Source organism: Narcine bancroftii, chromosome 3, assembly GCF_036971445.1.
Source record: "Narcine bancroftii isolate sNarBan1 chromosome 3, sNarBan1.hap1, whole genome shotgun sequence".
Lineage (NCBI taxonomy): Eukaryota > Metazoa > Chordata > Chondrichthyes > Torpediniformes > Narcinidae > Narcine > Narcine bancroftii.
In genome coordinates this window covers 171,741,864-171,768,717 of record NC_091471.1, presented here as the reverse complement: position 1 = coordinate 171,768,717, position 26,854 = coordinate 171,741,864, and the positions used below count along the sequence as shown (strand labels likewise).

Here is a 26,854-nt window from a genome sequence, read left to right as displayed (position 1 = left end):
TCTTTCCACGGCGGATCCCTGCTTTTTCGTGCAGGTAAGGCCTTCACCTTTCTCTTCCGGCGTCTTTCGTTCTTCTTTTCTTCCTGTTGTTTTTGGCTTTTCTTTCTTATGTGCCATTTTCTCCACACCTTTATTTTTTATTTATTTGTTGTGATTTGTATGTCTGGGGCTTTGCTTTTTCTTCACTTTTTTTCTTCTTTTCTGGAGAGGGCTGGTATTCTCCTACCGGCCACTACTCCATCACATGACTCCGCGACAATCCAGGTTTCTGAGCATCTTCTTCCTTGAAATAGTAATTGCATTAATTTCCCTTCCCTGACACCTTTGGACATCTGGCATACTGTTAATGTCTTCCACAGTGAGGACTGATGCAAAAAAATAATTTAGCTCCTCTTCCATCTCCATGTCTCCCATTATTATTTTTCTGGGTTTATATTTAAGTAGCCTCTCTCATTATCACAGGGGGATATCACCATTGAACTGTCTTTTGAAAGTAGTTATTGTTGAAACTTAACTAAGATCACCAAGTCTTAAATCACTGTTTTCTAACAACTATCAATTACACATTTCCAACAGTTATCCTCAAGCTCTCCAGAGCAAAAAAACTGGCCAATATTCCCTTTTCAACTCAGTCATTTATGCTGGCTGAAGTGTGCCTTCTGCCTCACTATGTTCAACAACAGTTTCAAACTTTTATACCTGAGGCTCATTTTTAGATAGTTTTGAACATTGATGGAATATCAATACTTCTAGGAATATTTTAGAGGAGACGTGGAGAGATTTAGTGAGGGAATTCAGGAACTTAAATCCACAATCTTGTGCCTTGGAGGTGAAAATTCTATCCACTGAGTCGCAGGTAAAGAGGGAGCTCCATCTTCAATTAGAAAAAGGCCTTGTGATCCAAATCTTTAGATCTCTTGGTTCCCATGCTGGTTGATAGGACAGTTCAGAAGGCTTATGGTATGCCGGCCTTCATTAGTTGATGGATTGAGCGCAAGAGGTAATGTTGCAGCTCTGTAAAACTCTGGTGAGACCACACTGGGAATTTTTTTTTGTTCAATTCTCGTCACCTCATTACAGGAAGGATGTGGAAGCTATGGAGAGGGTGCAGAGGAGATTTACTAGGATGTTGCCTGGAATGGAGAACATGACTTATGAGGCAAGGTTAGCAGAGCTAGGGCTCTTCTCTTTGGAGAGAAGAAGGATGAGAAGTGACAATAGAAGTCTACAAGATTATGAGCATAGTTAGGGTGGACAGCCAACACCTTTTTCCCATGACGAGAGAAGAAAACACCAGAGGACATCTGTAAAAAGTGAGGAAAGGAAAGTTGTAAAACAATACAGCACAGTTCAGGCCTTTGGCCCTCTATATTTTTCTGACCCATATATCCCTTCCTTTTTGGAAAATAAAGTACTAAACCCTCCCTTCCCCATAACCCTCTATTTTTCTTTCATCCATATGCCTGTCTATGAGTCCCTTAAATGGCCCCAATGTTTCAGTTTCCACCATCATCCCTGGCAAGACATTCCAGGCACCCACAACTCTCTCTGTATTAAAAAAAAATGCCCCTGATGTCTCCCCTAAACTTTCCTCCCTTAACTTTCTACATGTGTCCTCTGGTGTTTTCCGATCCTGCCCTGGGAAATGGGTGCTGGTTGACCACCCTATCTATGCCTCTTAGGGTTAAGTTTTTTAATACACACTGGAATAGTGGGAGCCAGGGGTGGTGGTGGAGGCTGGTACAATAGGGACATGTAAAAGACTCTTAGACAACCACATGGATGAAAGAAAAATAGAGGGTTATGAGGTAGGGAAGATTGAGTTTTTTGAGACGGTTTATATGGGTGCCTACAACATTATGGGCCAAAGGGCCTGTACTGTAATGTTTTATTAAAAATGAAATCAAATTCAAAAGTAATAAATTCAGCTTTAATGTTATCTCTAGGTGCTCCACAGAAGAGTTTGTCAGACACATTTTGACATCAAGGCTACGTAAGATATCCAGTTAGAGAGATGAGTGAATGTGAGGTTTTAAGGCACAAGCTCCAGGAGCAGAAAGTCAATTTGTGCAGAGGACAAAAGTAGGCACCTTGGATAGCTAAAAGCATGGCAGCAATAGTGGAACGAAGAGTCCGAATTGTGGATTGCCTTAATGGAATTGGAAAACCAGATTGAAAATTGCGCTGCTTCAGCCAAGGGTCCAGTTCATAATCCTGATGGGCTCCAGATGTGGGGCTGTGTATTTGACCCATATGCACAGTATACTGGGCACTAAGCCCTACACAACCATCATCCTGATGGTCTTTATAATATAAATATTAAAGCACTCTGTAAATAATTGAAAAGCACCCGCACAATGACCTCATCCTGCAATGTTGACAGTAAGTTCACGTATAGGGCAATGTGGGAGAGCCAGCGTAAGGTCTGGAGTGATTCCAATGGCTTCTCATTGTTCTGACATCTGTCTCCATTCTGATTCTGAGACTTGACATTAACATGGATAGTCAAAAGGAGCCGTGCCTTGCATGATGCTGTGATTCTTTAAAACTAAAGGCACTGGACCTATTTTCATTTGAAATGCTGATTTAATTAATGCCCCTCTTGCTCATCTTGATGTCCTCTTTCTTTTCAAAGACTTGGTGCTTTATTCAAACTCAAAACTTTGCTGCCTTATTACTTCAAAATAGGAATTGAGTGTTGCTTCTATAATTTGCCGGTTAGGGTCAAGCACAATTTGAAGAATATTAAAATCAAAGGAAAGGTGCAAATCCTCAACTGCCGGAGATTTGTTGCCATATCTCAGTTGTAAAGCACAGATGTAATGTGGGGCCTTCTGAATATTTCCTTCAGAAGTGTGAACTGAAGTGGTCTCTTAGCAGTACACTAACTAAGCACAGATGTCATGACAGCATTCAGAGCACTGAGTAAAGGTTTATATCACTTCTTCATTTAATTAATTGCAGACATCTTATGGAGAGCTTTAGATACTTATGTGCATTTCTGCTTGTTCAAAGCAAGCTGAAGGCAGAATCTGACGCTTGTTTTTCTGGAGAAGGAATTAGCATTATGGAGGGTGACGGACAGGGAAGGCTGTTCAAAGCTGAGGCTAATCTCCAGCTGTCAGATTTGGTGAGGCTTCTCCTGTCAGGTTATAAGTTCTCACCAGAGGCATGTTCTACAAGACTTCTAACTTGCCTTCTGACCCATTATTCATCCCAGGGATATAAAAGTCAACTGTCACTCTGTCTAATGTTGAACTGTGTGCAAGACAATAAAAGTTCCTTCAATAGCCAAGACATTAGGCTACTTACCACACTTTTGGACATACCACTAAGGTTTCAAAAGGACTGTATCACCCAGGAACAATTTTCATTTCTTTTCCCCCCAAGAACATCTGAGGTACGTGGCTCCTTTGAAGTAATCTTGCTTGTGTGCTCACTCTATAAATCTCTCAATACCCAAATTATTGTGTTAAAATGCAAAAGAAGAAAGATCAGGTACTGGAGGAACATTGGAGCAGGAGTAGGTTATTCAGCCCCTCAGGTTGATTCCACCTTTTCATTAAATCCCAGCTGATATGCATCAATACTTAATTTATCTGCTGTGGTTCTCAATCCATTAATAACCTTGCCCAACAAAAATGGATTGATGTTAAAGAAATTGGATTCTAATTTTCCTCAAATTCCCGATACCAATGCTCTTGATTTATTTTTGATTTAAAGTTTTCCCATGGTGGGTCAATAGCAATTATTTATAGCAATTTGATGGACAAGATTATGTTTGGGGACAGGAATCAAGAATGAATGGGAATGAAATTTGAATACATCAATTTCAGATGAAAATTGGGATAACATGCTTGATCTGATTAATAATACTTTGTTCTGTATGTGACATTGTTTAATACAATTCAAAGTTGTACTTAGAATACATATGTCCAAAGTTAGTGTCTCTTTTTTTGCTGATGTTGATCCACTATGTGACAATGTAAAATTTTTGAGGCCCCTCTGATTCCTATGTTCTGGGAGCGTCCAGAACTATAAGAATATTGGGAACAAATCTTTAAAACTCTATCACATTTTTAAGATTAAATTAGAACTATGTCCTTTTAATGCTTTGTTTGGTTATTCTCTAGAAGAGAGGATTTCCTTGAATGCAACTCAAAAAAAAAATAGTAGCCTTTACTTCATTGATGGCCAGAGGAGCAATTTTGATAAGATAGAAAGACAGTATAACACCAACTTGTATGCAATGGTTACAAGATGTTATGTCTTGCTTGAGTTTGGAAAAAATTAGATATAATGTAAAGAGATTCATGTTGAATTTGACATGACATGGGGCCTATTCATGGACTATTATTATAGTATGATTATTTAAGCAGGAGTGCTCTGGGGGCTTCCTATCTGAGAGCCGATACTCAATTCTTTACAATTTATTTGCTGGTGACTGTTCAGTGGGAGGGGTAATCAAAAGGAAATTTTAAAAAAAGAAAGAAATTGGAGATGGCTTTCCTTCACTATATGACTTTTGGGAACAGATAATCCCAAACCTTCCATCTTTCTGAGTGGAAAATTACTACTTTCTTTCACTCCTTTATTCTGTCCTTTACAATCAGGAGATTAGATCCTTTTGGATACCTCAATTAGATGGCTGCTCAACTATCAAAGCACCTTGGACTGGTGAACGTTAAATCATTTGGGGGAAAAAAAGCACAAATGCTGGAGAAACTCAGCAGGTCATACAGTGCCTTTCTGTAGCAAAGGTGAAGGTACATCACCAATGGTTCGGGCTCAAGCATTTGTGTGTTTCTTCACTTAACCACGGTGTCAACAGAATCCTGTGTTTTATCCCCAAGTTAATTCAATTAGTTGTCCTGATCTAATATTTTAAAAGGCAATTTGAATAGAAGGGTTGCAGTTTGGGATAGGTGTTCATTTCCTGAAAGTATAATTACTAAGATTTGTAATGGTAGGGTTTTTATTTGTATTTTTAACTTCTCTGAATGTGAGAGTCTTTGGTTTTTTTTCCCTTTATTTTAAGGGAAGCACGATACATTGAGCTTCTGTTGCCACTCTGTGAGTGACTGGTAAGGATAATAGTTTATCTCTCTTGTCACCTTACCTTCTCCAATTTAATACTGATCTCAATTTTACTTTCTTTCTCCCTTGCATCCTTTCTCCTCTTGTGAAAATACTTTATTCCAGCTCTCCGCATTCTTGGCACAGTTGTCCCCTGAGTCTTTTGAAGGAGTCCCTGGCTAATTACCATGGTCATCAATTTATAAAAAGCATTTGAGGAAATAAAATTACTTAAGGGACATTTTAGTATTGTTATCAAACCAGCCCATCAGTAAATTAATTTGAAATCCATTTGTGCATGAGCTGAAGAACTTGTTTTGTTGCATATGAATAAAGCCCACACTATCCAGGAGAGACTGCATTAGTTCTTGGTGGAATGAAACAAATTTCAGACCTTTCAACCTCTCTCTGGATCACCTACACCAGCAAAGTGTGAGGATCTGCTGCCATAGCCTTTTTGTTCTTTTCCAGTTCTGATGAAGGGTCACAGATCCAAACCATTGACAGTTTCTCTTTCCACAGATGCTGCCTGAACTGATGAGTGTTTCCAGCACTTTCTGTATTTGTTTCAGATTTACAGCATCTGCATTTTAAAAAATTTGCATTTCTTCTGTTCACTCATTCTAGCTTCTTAAATTCATTGGTTATAACTAGTTGCTGAACATTATAAAAGGCTTCCCTCCCTTTCTTGATCACCATTTCAAATGGTTTGCCCAACTTCAATGAAATGTATTCAATGGTTTATACAATGCATATCTGAAGTTGTCCTTTATTTCTTCTGAGAACTTTCATGAGCCCTGACATGACATGGGAGATGAACTCAGATACAAGCAGTTTTAAATAGGGTGGCCTGGTTAGTGTAGCAGTTAGCATAACACTGTTACAGCGCTTCTGATCAGGACAGGAGTTTCAACCCTGAGCTGTGTGTAAAGAGTTTGTATGTTCTCCCTATATCTTCGTGAGTTTTTCTTGGGTTTTCTATTTTCTTCCCACCCTCCAAAAAATGTAACAGTGTTTGTAGGTCAATTGGGTGTAATTGGGCAGCATGGGCTCGTGGGCCAAAAGGGCCCTGTAACTGTGTTGTATGTATAAGTTAAAAAATAAATTAAATGTAACTAATGGCTCTTACCTCTTTAAAAGGATCCAAGTCTAGAACTTCTGTCGTGATTCCAAATACTTTCATTTGCTTCATCTCACTGAAGTTCCACAGACTTGTCTCTGATCTGTGTGCCAGTGCACTTTGTACACATGGAGGACTTTGTACACATGTATGACCATCAGTGTTCACGTGCTATATGTACACAATTACCTGGCCAAGTTTCGCACATGGAATCTAGATACATCAAATTTGTGCCACATGAACGAATTTCCAACCCTTGCAGAAAATGGCATACAATAATATTATTTTTGAGATGCCCTTGCACCTCAAAATGATTTAATTTCAAATTGATTTTTGATATATATAGAATTTTCTAAGAGATTCCATCATGGGCATTTTATTAAAGGAGAGTATTTTGTTTCCATGGGTTCTGAATTATTTTTGGAATGTCCCAAGTTAGTTGAACAACCAGCTCTGTTGAAATGAGAAGAATGTTTATCATATTGGTCATCTGTCAACAATTTAATAGTTACTTGTTAATCTACTTTGGTAAATCTACATTTTAATATAGTGCACATTTTTTTGTCTCCTTGCTTGAAGGGTGTGGTTGGTGTAGAGGGAGTGGAGCAAAGGTTCACCAGACTGGTTCCTGAATAACAGGTCTACCCAATGAGTGTTTAGAAGAATTAAAGGTGATATTGAAACATACAAGTACCATGCCATTTCAGACTCTGATGAGGTTGTTGTGGAGAATAATAACATGACTCTGAACTGATAGATAGATTAGTAAGTTTAAAGAAATGAGCAATATAACAAGACAGCAAAATGATGTTAAAACAAATGATCAGCCATGATCGTGTTAATTATAGAGCAAGTTTAAGGGGCTGAATGGCTGATCCTGCACCTATTTTGTTAGTCTGTACTTTGGTGATGTTGAGGCAAGGATAAGCCAGAATGTTGGCTTGTTCTTCAACATTTCTGTGGGGTATAATTTTAAACAAAATGAGAAACAACACAAGGAACCTTGGTTTAACTGTACTCAAGCTGGGATTTCCCTTAGAACAGCACTTTGCGAAAGTGTCCTTGATTAAATCCTCAAGTTCCCTTAAGTAAAGCTAAAAACCCACAACATTCTGACACTGGGATGAGAATGGCCTTTTGAGACAAAACAGACCTCCAAAGACTGGGGTTAAATGGGGTTCAGTATCCTGTTCTCTCAGAGTCAAATTGGTATAATTATCAAGTAATTTTTGCATTAACTTTCCATGCAGCCAAAGATGAAAACAGTTCTTTCTGTCTGTGTCTTGTAGGGAGGTGGGTGTCGGACTGGATGGCAGAGTTCACCTCACTGTGGTTTATTTTGGGAGAGAACAAATGACTGAAGTAAGAGCCATACTTGAATATGTGTGCAGGTGAGTGCTGGTCACTGAAGTGTGAGGTTCCATCTATAAATCTATAAGACGTTGGGGCAGATTTAAGCCATTCAGCCCATCAAATCTGCTCAGCCATTCAAATCATGGCAGATGTATTTTCATGTCAACCCCATTCCCTTGCCTTTTCCCCATAACCTTTGGCACCCTTTGTAATCAAGAATCTATTAACTTCCGCTTTAAATCCCTGTGAGTTAACATACCACCTTCTTATATCAACAGTTAAGGCTCAGTGAGTGGAGTTTAGCTGCTCCAACAAGGAGACAACCCACTTGTGGGAGAAGGTGGAAGAGATTTAAAACAAAAGAAAAACAAAAATGAGGGAGAGCTTTAACAAGGCAGTTGCACTGATTAGCAGAGTAATAAAATAGGCAAAAGTTGTTTTAATTTTCCTACATATTCTGTGCAATATGCATGCCTTACCTGTCTGCTCGACTATCTCGTGCAGAAACAAAACAAGATCTAGATGCAATGAGAGTCACACATTTACCTGGATGTCAGTCCTAGGAAGAGGTAGCAAAGGAAAAAGACTTGCAAAAAGTTATTTGAAATGTCCCCTGTGGCAATAACCTCACTGGGAGTGTGGTGGGCATCATGTCTCCATGAGCAAAGCAAGTTGAACCCAGCTTGTCCATGCTAAACAACGCACCCTATTGCTTTAGTCCCGCTTGCTAGGGTGACTAAAGCAATGTCATACCCCTCAAATTCCCTCCCTTCTCTGTAATTATCCAGTATTTCTTGAAGGAAACTAACATACCTGCCTCTACCACCTTGTCTGGCAGCTCATTCATTATGTTCACAACCCTCCGAGAGAAGAACTGTCCATATAGTTATGCCCTCAGGTCTTATATTTTTCTACTCTAGGAAACAGTGTCACTATTCACCCACCTAATCATGATTTTATAGACATCAATGGGATCCCCTCTTGACCTCCAAGGCTCTAAGGAAAAGAGGTCTAATTTTTCCAGTTTCCATAACTCAGCTTTTCTAATCCTGCCAAAAACTTTGTAAAAACATGATGCTGGAGAAAATCAGCAGGCAAACAGTGTACATTATATAGGAAGGATAAAGATACATAACCAATGTTTTGGGCTTGAGTCCTTCATTAAGATAGGGACAAAATGTAGGCAGGTGTCCAAACAAAATGGTGGTGGGGAGGGTGGAAGGGGCAGGATAGGAGCACAGTCCCACAGACAGGAGTTATAGGTGGTTAAGGGAGAGAAAGCACACCAGCAAATGAGCTGGAGGTGGGGGGGAGAATGGCTCTGTGAATGTGGAAGGAAGGGGGTGGAGAGCTGGAGGAAAGAAAATAAAGAGAGAGGGAGAAAGGGGAGTGGGCTAGTAGAAACTTTAGTTGATGTTAATGCCATTCAGTTGGAGGGTGCTCAGATGGAATATGAAGTGTTACTCCCCCAATTTACAGGTAGTCTTGGTTTGTCAGTATATGAAGCCATGGACACAGATGTCAGCACAGGAGTGGGGTTCAGAATTGAAATATTTGGCTATTGGGAGATCCCTGTTATTGATGCTCAGTGTAGGCATCTCCCAGTCTGCGTCCAGACTCTCCGACATAGAGAAGGCCACAATGGGAGCGCCGGCTGCAGTAGATAACTCCCGCAGATTCACAAGAAAAGTGTTAGTTCACTCAGAGGACTATTTGAGGCCCCTAATGGTGGAGAGGGAGGAGGCGTAAGTGCAAATGTGACACTTCCTTTTGCTGCAGTGGAAGGGGCAGGGAGGGCAATTGGTGAGAAGAGATGAGTGGATGAAGGAGACACAGAGAGGGCAGTCCCCACAGAAGGTGGAGAGGGGATTATGGGTCTGGTGGTAGAATAGTGTTGTAGATGACAAAAATTGCAGAGGGTAATGTGTTGGATGCAGAGGTTGGTGGGATGGTAGGATAGGACAAGGGGAATCCCGTATTTGTGGCAGCTGGGGAGAGTGGAGACTAGGGCCAGATGAATGGGAAATGGAGGAGATGTGGGAGAGGGGAAGCCATGTTTTTGGAAGAAGGAAGACATCTGGGATGACATGGATTGGGAGACCTCAGCTTAGATGCAGATGTGACGGAGACATTGAGAGAAAGGAATAGAATCCTTGCAGGGGATTGGGTGTGAAGATATGTAGTGGTGGGAGTTCTTGGGTGTTTTTTGAAAAAAAAATATTTGTAGAAAGTTTGTCTCCCAAGATGGAGAGAGATCAAGAAAGGGGAGAGTGTTGCTGGAGATGGAACAAGTGAATTTGAGATCATGGTGAAAGTGAGCAACAAAGTGAATAAAGTTGACCAGCTCATCATGGGTGCATGAGGCAGCAACTATGTAGTTGTCAACTTCGAAAACCTCTTCGGTAATCTTTCCAACACAACAATGTACTTCCTATAGCTGGACGACCAAAACTACAGGTCATCCAATGGTCACTATCCCATCTTGTTTGCTGGTTTCTATCACATCCACGACTGGGTTGTAAATACTGATGCTGTATATCCAATCCCTTCCGATATACTTCTCCCAACCAACCCAGTCCCAGACTGAGGCAAAGATTTCTCCCTCATCAGATCTCACTCAACCAAAAGCCTCCGCAATCTGATGCTCCATCATCTGCCAAATCATTTCCCTCAATGATGTTGCTCAACATTTTTCAGCAAATAATATGCAAAAAAAGGTTGTAGATTTGTCAACAAAATCTTCTACATCCCTGTAGGTGGTTTGGGAAGGGCATAGATTTGCCAAACCCTATCCACTCATTGGTAGCCTGTGGGCTTGTTCCAGGTAATCCTTTACTTGCATAGGTGGTCTATGGGTGAAAAAGGTTGAGGACCATTGATCCAGCTGACACCCTTCTCCGGAAAATCCATGGACACTTGTTGACACTGGGGGTTGGGGGGGATGGGGGAGAGATTCACTTTTGCTTCTCTTTCTCTGATGGTAAGAGGTGCTTCAGGCCATTTCTGCCTGACAGCAGACAAAAGCCAATTTTGTGTAATATGACACTGTTTTTATTACATAACAATAAACTCAACCTTGAATCTTGGATAACTGCTCTGTGCATCTCCTGGTCCCTCCAGAACAATCTTCTTCATAATCCATTCCCAATCTTCTTTCTAGAATAAATAAAACCTTCATCTCTTAGTGAGTTATTGAGTTATGCAGTAACTGAGGTAACATGTGGAGATGACACAATATATTTCATTATTCCTGCAGATGTCTTTTTGGATCATACAAGTTGGCACAATTACTTATCTCCACTTAGTCAGAAGTTTGGAAAATGTACATTCCTTTTTCAGGATCATCCCAATCTGATTAATCTCTATTTGCCTCAGATGGTTTAACAGCAAAGCAGCCCTTTGCCAAATTGAAGTTTATTTGAAGTGGCCAGTTCATGAAATAAAATCCTTTTCTGCTGCTCATCATCTCCCTATGGTGAGATGCTAGTTACACACACAAAGAACATAAGAATAGGAGCAGGTGTAGGCCATCCGGCCGATTGAGCCTGCTCCACCATTCAATAAGATCATGGTTGATCTGGCCCTGGGCTAAGTGCCATTTACCCAACTGTTCCCCTTAACTCACCATTATTCAAAAAAATCTGTCTATATAGAACACTACAGGACAGAAACAGGCCCTTTGGCCCTTCTAGTCTGTGCCAAACTATTGTTCTGCCTCGTCCCACTGACCTGCACTCAGTCCATGGCCCTCCATTACCTCTCCCATCCATGTACCAGTCCAAATTCTTCTCGTGTTAAAATTGAGCCTGCATTCACCACATTCACCACACTCCCACCATTCTCTGTGTGAAGAAGTTCCCCCTCGTGTTCTCCCTAAACCTATTCCCTTTCACCCTTAACCCATGTCCTCTGGTTTGTATCGCACCTACCCTCAGTGGAAAAAAACTTGCTTACATTTATTCTGTCTATCCCCCTCATAATTTTAAATACCTATATGTGTCTTTAAAAAATTCAATAGGCTTTGTTAGGCAGCGAGTTGCACAGATTCATTAGTCTCTGGGAGAACCAGTTCCTCCTTATCTTTGTCTCACGTTTAGTTGAAGAAATATCCCCTCTTTCTAGTGTCACCTGTGAAGTGGAAATGACCTCTCTGCTTCTATCTTATCTATTTATAATAATGTATGTCTTTTGAAGGTCGCCACTCATCCTTCAAAACTTTCATGAGTATAGTCCTAGTCTGCTCAATCTTTTTTCATAAACTCACCCCCTCATTTCCAGAATCAGTCCAAGGTCCTTTCGGGCCTCGTTCCTTGTAAATAATTTTAATTGTAATTTAGATCCACACAGGAAAGGTAATTTCTTTGACTTTGGTAGTGATTGGCTTTTGAAAGTCGATACAGGAGCAGAAGGTTCCGATTTTATTTTTTGAGCTGTGTAATTTCTGTTCTGGTCACTGCATTACAGGAAAGGTGTAGAAGCTTTAGTGAGAGTGCAGAGGAAATTCACCAGCATATTTCTTGGATTGGAGAACTTGTCTTATAAAGCAAGATTGACAGGGCTGAGGCTTTTCTCTTTGGAGCAACAAAGGAAAACAGTAAAACCCTGTTATCCAGAATTCAAGCAACCGACAGCCTCAAGCAACCAGCAAAACAGTTGTGTAAAATAAATAGGTTAAAATTTTGTCCATTTAAAATTGATCCACCTCGCTATTATATTGCCAATCATGCAATATGCAATCTCAGGCAATCGGACAATACACTTATCTGGCATCTACTGATCCCCATAGGTGCCAGAGACCGGGGTTTTCACTGTATGTAAGCTTGAGTGGTGAACAGCCAGCTCCTTTTTCCAGGTGACAATAGAAATACCAGAGGATATTTGTTTAAGGAGAGGGGAGGTGTGTTTAGGAAAGATGTCAGGGGTAAATTTTAATACTCAGAGTGGTGGGTGCATGGAATACATTGCCTAGGTGGTGGTTGAGGCTGGAAAAATAAGGAGATTTAAAAGACTTTCAAACAGGCACATGGATGCAATAAGTAGTGTTATGGGTGTGGGGTAGGGAAGGATTAAGATTGTTGTCGAGCAGGTTTCCTAAATCCAACCCAACATCATGGGCCAAAGGGCCTGTAGTGTGCTGTAATGTTCCATGTTCTAATGTTCCAAGCAATTAGAAATCCCCCACCATTTTCTAATCAGGAGCAAAATATATGGATCATCTCTGGGATTGCACTTGGCCAAAGATTCAGGCACTTTATGGGAGAGCACAGAGGTGTCGCTGCTGCCTCGGCACTTCAGTGACTTGTGTTCAATCCTGAATTCCTGTGGTGTCTATGTGGTGCTTGCATATCCACCTTGTTGTTACTTCCTACACCCCCTCCTTCCATCCCTCCCCCACCACTTTCCACCCACCACCAGGTACACCAGTTCCTTCTGACATCAAAAATATATGGCCACTCTAATTTGCTTCCTGTGTGCAGAAGAGCGAAAGAACATTACACCACAGAACAGGGCCTTCGCCCCACAATGTTGTGCTCACCTAAATAAACCTATTCAAAAACTAAACCTTCCTGACCTCGTAACCCACTTTTACTTTCATCCATTATTGTTCTAGCCTCCACCCCCAGCCCTGGCATCCACTACACTGGGGTGGGGTGGGGGGGGAGGAGAGGGGTGGGAAACATACCCCTAAACTTTCCTCCCCTTGCTTTCTACAGATGTCCACTGGTGTTTGCTACTCTCATCATGGGAAAAAGGTGAAGGCTGTCCACCCTATCTATGCCTGTTATAATCTTGACTAATCTATGAAGTCACTTCTCATCCTTCACTCCAAAGAGAAAAGCCCAAGCTCTGCTAACCTTGCCTTGAAAGTCATTTACTCCAATCCAGGCAACATCCTAGTAAATCTCCACTGCACCCTCTCCAGAGTTTCCACATGCTTCCTGTAATAACCAGAACTGAACACGTATTCCAAGTATGGTCCATCCAGAGTTTTTGAGAGCTGCAACGTTACCTCATGACTCTTGAACTCAATCCCTCAACAAATGAAGGCCAGCCTACTATAAGCCTTCTTAACTATACTAACCTGCGTAGCAACCTTGAGAGAGGTATGGCTTTGGGTCCCCTACTGTTCTTCCACACAGTTAAGAATCCTGCCATTCACCATGAACGCCATCTTCATATTTGACCTTCCAAAATGCATCACCTCACTCTTGTCCTGATTGAATTCTATCTGCCACTTTTCCATCCAACTCTGCATCCTTCCTATAAAATCTGGAAAGAACTGGGTGAGAATAAAATCGGTGGGGGTAGGATTCATGCAAACTTTGGTGGTTAATGGTCCATGCATGCCTAGTGGGATGAAGGATGTGTTTCTCTGGCTGTCTGTTACACAGACTTGCTAACAATTCTGTTAAAGCAGTGCAAGTTGATTTGAAAGCTGAGGGATCGCTTGGTCCAAGCAGTGCAGAAGAAGACAGCTTTGTGGATCTTGCCATCATGGAATCGAATGAATGATCTGATGGCCAACAAATAGAATGGCCCATTATTTTCAACCTTTTGCCACTGGGGTCATTGTGTGATCAGCCCGTTAACCAATGGTAACTCTACAATTCTGAGCATGTTTGTGAACCCACGTCCTCCCCATTATAAAGAGTTCAACCTTCCTCCCACAAAAGCCTTCCCCTCCCACTCCCATCCCACACAGAGGCCTCCCATCTCTCCCCCCCCACCAAGGCCGCCCCACAAAGGCCGCCTCCCCTCTCTTCCACCCCGCACACAAGGTCTCCCTTCCTCCTCCCACCATTTCCCCAGTGGCCTCCCCTACTAACAAAGTCCTTCCCCCTTCTTACGCCCCCCCCCCGCAAAGTCCTTCCCCTCCCTGCCAAGTCTTTCCTCCCCCGCCAAGTCATTCCCCTTTTCTCTTCCCCCCCCCCCACCTGCAATGGCTTCTCCTCCCTTTATGCCTTTGCATTACCACCCAACTCCATTCGAATCTCAGCTGACAGTGTTGAAATTCTCAGTCCTCCTTCATTCCCCACCATCCTCCTCCCACTGTAACTCTCAGCTCCTCTCCTCACTCATGAGCGACAGCAACCAACTTGTCTTAATCCTTGTACTTTAAAAAAAAATGCTGGGAATTAAATAAAATGTAGATAAATAACTTTGAATCTGAAATGGGTATAATGTTAAATTCTAGGATCAGGGGTGTGACCTGGATATAAAAAAACAGATCCAAGCAATTAGTGGGGAGTGATGGGTGAATAGAATTTCTGAAGCATTAGTTCCTTTCCAAGTGATTACTATTAGACATGGACATGGCTAATAAGTAGTGCATTTACTGCCTGTAGCTCTCACCTTTGTGGTAATTGGGAATGGAATGTGGACAAAGGAACACCTTATTTTCGGCATGTCAGCTTGTTGGGTGCCTTGGATGTTCACACGTCTTTGGGTTGCACTGGATGCCATGTTAGAACTTTTAACAAACTGTTACTTGGGAGGCTTCTTAAGTAGCTGAGAGATGCAAAATTCAAATAACAAAAGAGATTTTACTTACTAATGTCTTCCATCATCTCAGGAGACTGTTCACACAGATACATATACCCTACAGCAGTGCACTACAGTTACTATAGTGAGAAGGGTGTATTCTTACACAGTTATAAAATAGTTCACATTATCCTGACTATCAATGTTCCATATAAATGATCTAAACCCAAACAGCTGCAACTTCATGTTTTGCAAATTATATAACCAGTGTTTCCCATGCAAAGCAGAGATGCTAATCATTTGTGCAGGGAAAGGGACTAACAGTGGAGTAAGATGTTCACCTATTTTGTTCTTTGTAATATAGAGAAGCAAACTACAAGAACTACACCTTCATTCCCTTGGAGGAGGATTTCTCCCGAGGGAAAGGCCTGGATGTCGGTGCACGTGCTTGGAAGGGAAACAATGTCCTGTTGTTTTTCTGCGACGTGGATATATACTTCACAGCGGAGTTTCTGAACACATGTAGATTGAACACCCAACCAGGTATATCACTGATTAATCCCACGAAGGGACCTGACCCTCTTCAAAAAGTTGGCATAAACATGATGAACTAAATGGTCTCCTTTCACATTGTAGGATTCTGTAGCTTCCTTTCATGTAGGCTATTTTTGTGTCCCATGGATATTGAGAAGCACTTTATGATTTTGAATTGTATCCACTATTGGTATATATATTTTTATATGACATTTTTATAAAAGTACAGTCGTAAATTTGTGCACAGCAATGAAGTCATTAGTAGATGCTTTAGTCCTATTGCTTGATAAACATTGGCAAAGAAAATTCACAAGGTCATCTTTGAATTTGTGCATGGGACTTTCAGATAGTGTTCCCAATTGAAAAGATTCACCACCAGCAGTGCAGCATTTCCACATGATAGTAGATCAGGACTCTGCACAAAAAGTAATGGCTACAACTGAACCAAAATATTAGCAGCAACTTGTCATGCTGGTTTATTGTCCTGCAATGCATCTTGGAACACTTGGTAAAGTTGATGGCTTTGTAGAAATGATATTTTAGTGATTGTGAAGGCACCAGAGCTTTCTCGAAGAAGTGCCACCGTCTGCCTGGTGAAGCTGCTCCCACAGAGTTGTAGAGAGTTCTGGGTTGCTAAACAGAGATGGCAAAGGAATAGCCGAGAATTGCAGAGATTCACTTCCCTCAGGTGGGGGGGGGGGTGGTGGAAAGCAGTTCCTCCTCGGCTCTGTCGTAAATGTCCCAGTTCGAACACGAGATGCCCTCATGATATTGATTCTTTTGCCTTGTTGGAAAGTGAAGAGACGTGGGTCCCAAAATGTTGATCCACTGTCTTGCATCTAAAAAAGGTCAATGGATTGTTCAGTTCCAGAATCGGTGTCAATCAACAAATCTCCGTGTATTTTGAGGTGATCTAGTACATCCAAACAAAAGAAGCTGAGGTGTGATGCTCTATTTTGTAGTTGGCATTGAGAATGATGGATGGTAGGAGCTCCCTAGTCCTAATGTACCTGCCTTTGTTGTGACACTGTTGACATGTCCATTTCCATTCTGCATGTGTCTAATTTCAAATTTCAAACTCTAACTCAGGAGGCAGCTGCTCTATTTCCCACATATCTACTTATTGGTGAGAAAATCATCACAATCGCTGCATAGGCACATATTTCCTGAGCTCAACTATTAAAGTTTCTGCCACAATTGCTGTCATTCACATTGCAAAAAATGAGCAGTTTCTGTTGGTTTATCCATCACTGCAGTGGATTTAAGTGAGAGAGGTACAAGACTGTATTCATAATTTTACCAGTTTGGAAATCAATGGGAATAGAATGGCTAAGGGGCAGCTCAGTTAGCGTAGCGGTGAATGCAATGACAACACTGCACCTGCAACTCAGGTTTGAATCCGCTGCTGTCTGTAAGGAATTTGTATGTCCTCCCTGTGTCCGTGTGACTTTCTCCCTGTACTCGAGGTCCTCCCATGTTCCAAAGATGTACTGGGTTAGCAGGTTAATTGGTCACATGGATATATTTGGGTGGTCCGGGCTCATGGGTTGCAATAGTCTATTACCATGCTTTATCTCCATATTAAAAATTAAATCTGAATGCTGTCCTTTGCACATTTTTTTAATTTAAAAACTTTTATTTCAATTTCCTGTGCCTGTACTTGCCTTCCGCAGAAATCTCTTTCAATCCTATCTGCCTCATTCTAAGTTTTCAACATACCCCTGTATCCCTTTCTATTTCTTGTTTTGCTGGGTTTTAATTTTGGAGTTGTTGAAGCCATTTGCCTCAGCCACCTCCCATAGCAGAGACTGGATACCATCACTGTTGTGGACAATATCCACCAGTACTAACAAGGCAAGCAGGTTGCTTTATGGATAGAAGTGGATTTGAAATTGTGCCTTAACTCTGATAGATAAGTGCATGACCTTCAGATGAATGCCACATCACACCTTTGGATGTTTTACTGAATGTGAATGCCAAATTTCTCAACATTCAGTTTCCCCATTAGTCTGAAGAATGGCCATCACTGAGAACTGAAAACAACACTGGCTTTACTGCAGCAGTACGTGGCACTGATCAAGTGCAGGGACAGCAATGTAAACATTTGCAATGGATTCCCCAAAAAATGCATCAGTTCACAGTTTGCTATGCTTTGTCTAAAGGAAGTAAAAGATTGGTTTCATTCACTGTGCTCTTTAATCATTGGTCTTCGACACCAAGCTTATTGACGATTTTGGTCTGAGCTGATGTTAGTCATTTCCTGGCATCGTCTGTGCTCCCACATGTCAGGAAATTCCAAAGAAATAAGGTTACCTGTTTTGATCAGTCTTCATGCTTTGGATGAAGCAATCTGGAGCAGTTTAGAGAAACTGGTCCAACCTTTTGTGATTCTAAATGTTCCAACATTTTTTGCTGCTGTTAGATGACTTCATTGGACTATGATGTGATTCCATGCCCTTTTTTATTTGAACAGTCTATTGGTCTAAAATCTTTCTTTGGCTTGGCTTCGCGGACGAAGATTTATGGAGGGGTAAATGTCCACGTCAGCTGCAGGCTCGTTTGTGGCTGACAAGTCCAATGCGGGACAGGCAGACATGGTTGCAAGGGAAAATTGGTTGGTTGGGGTTGGATGTTGGGTTTTTCCTCCTTTGTCTTTTGTCAGTGAGGTGGGCTCTGCAGTCTTCTTCAAAGGAAGTTGCTGCCTGCCGAACTGTGAGGCGCCAAGATGCACGGTTTGAGGTGAGATCAGCCCACTGGCGGTGGTCAATGTGGCAGGCACCAAGAGATTTCTTTAGGCAGTCCTTGTACCTCTTCTTTGGTGCACCTCTGACACGATGGCCAGTGGAGAGCTCGCCTTAGAACATGATCTTGGGAAGGCAATAGACAATAGACAATAGGAGCTGGAGTAGGCCCTTCGGCCCGTCGAGCCAGCACCGCCATTTTACAGATCATGGCTGATCACTACCATCAGTACCCCTTTCCAGCCTTATCCCCATAACCCTTAACTCCTTTGTCCACTAGAGTCTTATCTAACTCTCTTTTGAACATAATCAGCGAATCTACCTCTACCACCCTCTGTGGCAGAGCATTCCACAGATTCACACTTCTCTGGGTAAAAAAATGTTTTCTCATCTCCGTCCTAAAGGGCCTACCCTGTATTCTTAAACTATGCCCTCTAGTCCTCGTCTCCCCCATCATTGGGAACAAGTAATCCGACTTCACCCTGTCTATCCCCCTGATGATTTTGTATACCTCAATCATGTGCCCCCCTCATCCTTCTAAACTCCATCGGATACAAGTCCAGTTTTTCTAGCCTTTCAGCATATGTCAACCCCGCCATCCCTGGAACTAACCTTGTAAATCTGCGCTGCACACCCTCTATAGCTAGTATGTCCTTCCACAAAATTGGAGACCAGAACTGGACGCAATACTCCAGGTGGGGTCTCACCAGGGCCCTGTACAACTGCAGAAGGGCGTCTCTGTTCCTATACTCCAATCCCCTCTTTATGAAAGCCAACATGCTATTAGCCTTCTTCACAGCTTTCTGAACCTGCATGCTAGTCTTCAGTGACTGGTGAAAAAGTACTCCCAGATCCATTTGCTCCTCCCCACTCCCTCGCTTGTCTCCATTTAAATAATACTCAGCTTTCCTATTATTGCCCCCAAAATGGATAACCTCACATTTGCTTACATTGAATTTGCTTACATTTGCTTACATTTGCTGAATCTTCCATTCAGCAGCCCACTCCCCCAACCTGTCCAAGTCCCTCTGCATTTTCCTGACATCCTCCTCACATCCCACACCGCCACCCAGTTTCGTGTCATCTGCAAATTTGCTCAAATTATTAATAATCCCTTCATCCAAATCATTTACATAAATTACAAACAACTGAGGACCCAATACCGATCCTTGCGGCACTCCACTCGTCACATCCTGCCATCCTGAAAAAGACCCGCTTACCCCAACCCTTTGTTTCCTATTTCTTAACCAATTTCCTATCCATGTCAGCACCTTTCTTCCAATACCATGCTCCCTGATCTTGCCCACTAGTCTCCCGTGCGGTACCTTATCAAAGGCCTTCTGGAAGTCCAAATACACCACATCCACAGGCTCTCCCAAGTCCACCCTCTTTGTCACATCCTCGAAAAATTCCAGAAGGTTAGTCAAGCATGACTTACCCTTAAGGAATCCATGCTGACTAGCCCTTATACTATTATTTCTGCCTAAGTGTTCTGCTATTACTCCTTTTATGATAGACTCCAATATCTTCCCCACCACCGACGTCAGGCTGACCGGTCTATAATTTCCCGTTTTCTCCCTCCCTCCCTTCTTAAAAATTGGCACCACATCAGCCACTCTCCAATCTTCAGGGACCTCCCCCGAATCTATGGAACTTTGGAAAATGTCGACCACTGCTTCCACAATTTCCATAGCAACTTCTTTAAGCACCCTGGGATGTAGCCCATCAGGCCCTGAGGATTTATCAGCCCTCAGTCCCAACAATTTACTCACAACCTCCTGTTTCTGGATCCGGATATCCATTAGATCCCCTACTTCCCCAGGAAAGTTCCCCAAGTCTCTTGACACCGCATGACTATTACCCCCTAACTGACCATAACCTATATCCTCCTTGGTGAAGACAGTTGCAAAGTATTTGTTAAATTCCTCAGCCATCTCCTTGTTTCGGGTAATAATTTCACCCTTTTCCATTCTTAATGGACCAATTTTGGACCGAACCAATTTCTTCCTCTTCACATATTTAAAAAAGCTTTTGCTATCCTCCATTATATTATTTGCTAATTTCCTCTCGTACTTAATTTTCCCCTCTCTTATGACTTTCTTAGTTACCCTCTGATGCTCTTTGAAGGTTTCCCAATCCTCTAACTTCCCACTCCGCTTCGCTATCCTATACTTACACCCTTTGGATTTGATATTACACTTGATTTCATTAGTTAGCCGCGGCTGCCATTTGCATCTCCTAGAGCCTTTCCTCCACTTTGGAATAAATTTGTCCTGAAACCTGTGAAAAATGTCCAAAAATACCTGCCATTTTTCCCCAGTTGTCCTCCCAGCTAGTGTATCTTTCAATTTTATTTTGGCTAGCTCCTCCCTCATAGCTGCATATTCCCCATTATTTAACTGCAGTACAGATGCTTCCGACTTCCTTTCTTTTTCCCTTTCTAATTGCAGCTCAAAAGCCACTATTCCCTAATGGCGATGGTCCTCCATTCTGGAGACGTGACCTACCCAGCGCAGTTGGATCTTCAACAGCGGGGATTCGATGCTAAACTTTTACATCCATAAAGGTCTGTAAGGTTGAGAGCCAGCACCTAAGGACTGATGAAAGACTTATTCTGGGTTAAGTAGCCTCCTTCATTGACACCCTAAATCACACATGTCAAACTCAGGACCGCGGGCCAAATTTGGCCCGTGATATAATTATATTTGGCCCGCAAGATCATATCAAATATGTATTAGAGCTGGCCCGCTGGACCTTTCTGAACGAGAAGCAAAAGCTCCAGAAGGTGGAGGAGATGAAAAGAAGTCTGGTTTTACAGCAAACTATGTTCACCAAAGCAGAATCCCAAAGTGAGCCTGCTGTAAAAGTTAGTTTTATTGTGGCCGCAGAGATCGCCAAATCAGCCAGGCCCTTTACGGAGGGAGAGTTTGTTAAAAAATGCCTGCTCAAAGTTTGCGATGTCATTTGCCCAGATAAAAAGCAAGCGTTTTTAAATGTGAACCTGAGCAGAAACACCGTGGCTGCGCGTGCTTGTGAGCTTGCTACTAATCTAGAAGAACAACTGAAGGAGAAGGGGAAAGATTTTATGGCATACTCACTTGCTGTAGACGAGAGCAGCAACACATCAGATACTGCCCAGCTATCAATATTCATCCGTGGAGTGGACACGAAACTTTCCATTACAGAGGAACTTTTAGGATGGCACAATCACAGGAAAAGAAATCTTCGAGGAGGTGTCCAAATGTCTCAATGAAATGATGCTGCCTTGGGATAAACTTGTGGGACTAACGACAGATGGTGCACCCGCGATGTGCGGTCAGAAAAGTGGACTGGTGGGCAGGATTCGGGAGAAGATGCTGGAGAATCATGCAGGTGAGCTTACAGTTTACCACTGCATAATCCACGAGGAAGCCTTGTGTGGCAAAGCCTTGAAAAGGCTTATGAACACTGTAACTCGAATAGTTAACTTCATAAGAGCCAAAGGTTTAAATCACTGCCAGTTCAAGTCCTTTCTGGAGGAGTTAGGGTCAGAATACGGAGACGTGCCCTATCACACACAGGTGCGATGGATTAGCCGAGGAAAAGTACTGAAGAGATGCTTTGAGCTGCGTGAAGAAATATGTCTGTTTATGGAGAGCAAAAGCAAAGACACAACAGAGCTCAGGGATAAAAAGTTTCAATGTGAGCTGGCATTCCTGTGTGACATCGTGAGCCATCTCGATGCGCTAAACCTGCAGCTGCAGGGACGAGGGCACGTCATTACAGACATGTACAGTGCAGTGAGGGCTTTTAGAACCAAGTTGTGCTTGTGGGAGACTCAGATGCTGCAGGGAAACACGGCTCATTTTCTGTGCTGCCAAATTATGAAAGAACAGATCTCACCTGCCGTGTTGCCCAGAGTTTGCTGAAAAACTAAGTGTACTTCGTGCGGAGTTTTCCCGGTGGTTTGCTGACTTTGAAGCCCAGAAATGCAGATTTGAACTACTCAGCAATCCGTTTGTAGTTGACGTGACAAGTGCTCCAACCAACCTCCAAATGGAGCTGATTGAGCTCCAGTGTAATGACACACTCGAGTCAAAGTATGACTCTGTCGGTGCTGCGCAGTTCCCACAGTTCCTTCCCGACACACTGCCCCCAACTCCATGGACAAGCTGCTCAAATGCTGTCAATGTTCGGCAGCACGTATCTCTGCGAATAACTCTTCTCTTTGATGAAGATAAACAAAACACCACACAGGAGTCATCTTACTGACGAGCACCTTCATTCAGTCCTGAAGATTTCCTCAGCTCAGAGTCTGACCCCAGAGTTTGATGAACTTGCATCTAAGAAGAGATGCCAAGTATCTGGTTTAGACCCAGATGCATCAGAGAGTAGCAAGCTAAGCTTGGATTAATATTTTCTTTGGTTAACTTTGGACTGTTCATAGTTGAAAGATTAGATTTTCATTGAAGCAATTTGTTATTTTTTTGACTTGTTGGCTTGTGAAAAAAAACATTTAAAAGGAGCTTAAAGGCTATAAAGAAATATTATTTATTGAATATTTTATTTCTCATTTGTTAATGCTTCTTCTGGAAAGAGTTTAACCAAAACTATTGTTAAACATTTATTTTAATAAGGAAAACTTTAACATTACATATGTTGAAAGAAGAGAAAACATGCAGATGTTGAAAATTTTCAATAAATATTTAGTTCGGCCCTCGACTTAGTCTAAGTTTTTAATTTTGGCCCTTGGTGAATTTGAGTTTGACACCTCTGCCCTAAATGTTCATTCCCTTGACCACGAGGACATGGCTGTGAAATGTGGTATTTCTTGATTGAACTTGCCAAAACATTTTCAGTTGTTCTTCCCAAAGGCACATTCTCCACCATTTTAAGACCAACAAAGACGGGAGGTATGTGGGAATGTCACTCCCTGCCAGATTTCCACCAAGTCTTGCATTATCCACACCTGGCAGTACTTCATAATTCCTTGAAGAAGGGCTCAGGCCCGAAACATTGACAATATATCTTTGTCTCCTGAAGATGCTGAAAAGACAGTTGAGTTCCTCCAGCATTTTGGTGTTTTTACTACAATCACAGTGACGGCAGTCTACTTCTCTCTCCTCGTAATTCCTTCATAATCACATGCTCAAAATCCTGGAATTCATAAGAACATTAGAAATAGGAGTAAGAAAAGCCCACGAGGCCTGTTGTGCCTGCTCCTCCATTCAATAAGACCATGGCTAATGTAGCCATGGACTCAACACCACCTACCTGCCTTTTCTTCGAGTTAACTCCCCTGTTATGTAAAAATCTATCTGTCTTAAATGTATTTAATGAGGCAGCCCCTAATTGCTTCCTTGGGCAGAGAATTCTACAGATTCCCTTCTCTCTGGGAAAAACTGTTTCTCCCTCCTAAATCTACTCCCCCAAATCTTCTTGTAATTGTATGATTTGAGAAGATCGCCTCTCATTCGCCACTCTGGGAAAAGCAGTTCTTCCTCAGCTCTGTCCTAAATCTGCTTCCCCAAATCCTGAAGCTTTCCCATCCAGCTCTGCTATGTGAGTAGTATCCAATAATTAAAGTAAACTGCAATGATTAAAGAAAACAGCTTACCTCTGACTTCCTCGTATCCAGTTGATGTCAATGTTGTTTGCATTTTTTCTTTGACGGTACGCACGTGGGAAAAAAAATCAGACTTCTGGGGCATTTGCCAATTAAGTGATAATGAGAAATTGATGTAAACTAATGCTCACCACTTCAGAATGATTATCCTTGGGAATTCTTCACATTCCTCTTAAACACTTAACGGGACTACTTCATTTGCATGAACATTAAGCATTTAAGCAAAACCCTGTCACGACATTGAAACAGTTACCTCCCCCTGCCCTCACCCACTCCGTCCCATTCCTTGTAGGCCATTCTGGCTTTCAATTGATTGGAAAGTACTTTCAGAAGGAAGGTTACAACATTCTCTATTAGCTCATTGTAACTGGGAGTGAGAGGCCATCTTATCAAGAAACTTGAAATGAGTTCACGAACATCCTACAGTACCCACAATTTCCTCTTTCTTGCATCTTTCTCCTTCTGATCTCCATTCGGTTCTCATTTGTTTGTGTTTTTTTTTAAAAACCTTCCCCTGGTATTTTAGTTCAAACTATTTGTCAGTGAACAATTTTATGCTGTTGATGGATGAGAAGAAGATGGAGGGTTATGGGCATTGTGCAGGGAGGTGGGACTAGAAAGGGGTGTTTGGTTCGGTGCGGACTAGAAGGGCCTAATGGCCTGTTTCCGTGCTGTAATTGTTATGTTATGTTATCATTGGGTCCTTGGCTTTAGCCTTGTTTGGTAGAGCCCCCCCACTCGCCCTCAAACGGTACAGGGCACTCGTGACCCAGCTATCTGAATAGCTCTCCAGCTGTCTTAAATGTATTTAATGAGGCAGCCCCTAATTGTCCCTGTGTTCTTGTTATTTTGCTCCTGACTAGTTTGAAATCTCACACTATAAGCCATTTATCAGTGCCTGAAACTGACCTGTGGAACATTGATTGCATTCTTTTTTGTTACCCTTTGCTAACTACCTCCAAAGGAGATTGAGAAGGGCAAAGCGAGCAGACACCATCTTGACAAAATTGTATAGCAGCACAATTCAGTATCCTGTCTGGCAGCAACGTTGCGTGGTATGGTAGCTGCAAAGCATAGAACCAGAAATTAAAACCAAGGATAATCAAAATGGTTGAGAAGATCACTGTTTGCCCCCATTTCTTCTATTGATGAAATTCGTCGGGAGTATTGCTTAAGTAGGGCTCAAAGAATTATTGAAGACCATTTCCATTCAATACATAATACTTTTTTTTCTATTATCAGGAAAGAGGTACAGGAGCATCAAAATTAGGAGTGTTGATCTGGGAAGTAACTTCTTGACACAGGCTGTGAGATTGATGAATGGTATTCTGTAATTGAGTGAATTATCCCAAAATATTTAAGTATTTATTTTATATTGCATCATACATGTGATATTTTTATGCTGTGTAGTGTGTCCGCCCATAGTCTGGAGAAACGCTGTTTCATCTGGTTGTATATGTACAGTCAGATGATGATAAATGTCTGGCTTTGTGTTCCTGCTGCCACTTTGCCATACACCCACTCTTATTCTTTAGCCTGACTACCAAAAGACAATGTGTGAATAGATAGAAGGAGCGGCTAATTATGTGGAATGAGATGGCCCTCTTTTCACTGAGGAAGCGTTCACAATTTAAACATCTTCTGTAAAAATAATATTTTCTTTCTGCTTTGCAGGAAAGAAGGTTTTCTACCCTGTACTCTTCAGTCAATACAACCCAGCCATTATCTACGGTCATCACGAAGCTGTCCCGCCCATTCTACAGCAGCTGGTAGGTGTGGAGTTGCAGCATTTAGATACTGACTCTGGAACTTGGGAAGAAAATGTGCTCTTTGGTGGACTTGTTAACACAGGTTGCTTTGAATCCGCTTACAAAAGTGAGACCTGGTGGTGCTCATTGCATGAGGTCTGCTGTTTAGGGTTTGGGACAAGTTCCTTCAATGTCTCCTCTTGCTCCTGCAGTGGTAGTCTTGTCCTTAGCTCAGTAGGTTTGGAGTTCAAGTTCCCATTAGATACAAATTAAAGAAAGAAAGTTTCAATTTATTAAGATGTGGGGCCTAATCATGACTGGAAGCATTACGAATTTTGAATGTTCTAGAGATTCTCTGTCCAATGTCAGGAGGTTGCCATCAGATTCACAATTTCCCCTTTTTTTTAAATATAAGGTAACCTTGATTAGAGGGAGGGGTTAGATTAGATTAGGTCTTTTTTTTTGGTCAATTTTTATTTGGTTTAATGTGGCAAATATGGGTATTGCATGGTTATTATAGATTAATTACTTGTTTCTCATGTGGATCAAGGAACTGTCGAATATAGTTCCATCAATTTATATATGTACACACACTTGGATATTCATGAGATAACTGGTTATGTGTTTTTTTCCAAAAAAAAATTGTATGCTAAACTCAGTAAAAATATTTGAAAAAGGAAAGGAGTTCAAGTTCCCCTCTCGCAACCCGAACAGCGATATCTACACTGAGACTTCATTGAGTATTGGAGGTTCCAGCTTTTAGATGAAATGTTGAAAGTGTAGTCTTAAAGTCTCAAACTCAATGCTAATTATAGGAAAAAGTTGGCTAATACTGAAATGTGTGTTTTAATATTTTCCTTCCACCGCTATGTGTACGTGTCTTGTGATACTGTTGGACTGAAGTCATCTGGTGTGCCTGCTAGGGAAGCAAAGTATCAATTTTATTGCTAAGCTGCAAACAAGATTTTATAGACTCAGCCATATAAACACTCTGCTGGGTTTTAACTGAAGTTCTGCCTCTTTGGGGTATTTCTTTGCCCTCTGAATTCTGCAAACTTTACAAAGATAGTTTGAAAAATAGGAGTTAACGGCTTTTCAGCAAACATTTATAGAAATATTTCTAAACTCTCGTGGAGAAACAAAAACTCCCTGGGAAAAATTCATGGCATACTTAAGAGGGGTGAGGACAGCACGT

At 41.8% G+C, this 26,854-nt stretch overlaps 1 protein-coding gene across 4 annotated transcripts in view; it reads left to right on the top strand.

Annotated features, from left to right (window-relative positions):
• LOC138757843 (chondroitin sulfate N-acetylgalactosaminyltransferase 1-like) overlaps positions 1-26,854 on the top strand; it is a 244,025-nt gene that overhangs the window by 199,296 nt on the left and 17,875 nt on the right. For 3 of the 4 annotated variants that reach the window (XM_069925837.1, XM_069925836.1, XM_069925834.1), the window contains exons 4-6: positions 7,486-7,587; positions 15,396-15,574; positions 25,586-25,680. In XM_069925837.1, the coding sequence (XP_069781938.1) occupies positions 7,486-7,587; positions 15,396-15,574; positions 25,586-25,680 (376 nt within the window). The remainder of the gene's footprint in view (positions 1-7,485; positions 7,588-15,395; positions 15,575-25,585; positions 25,681-26,854) is intronic. The other variant, XM_069925835.1, reaches the window with a different exon arrangement.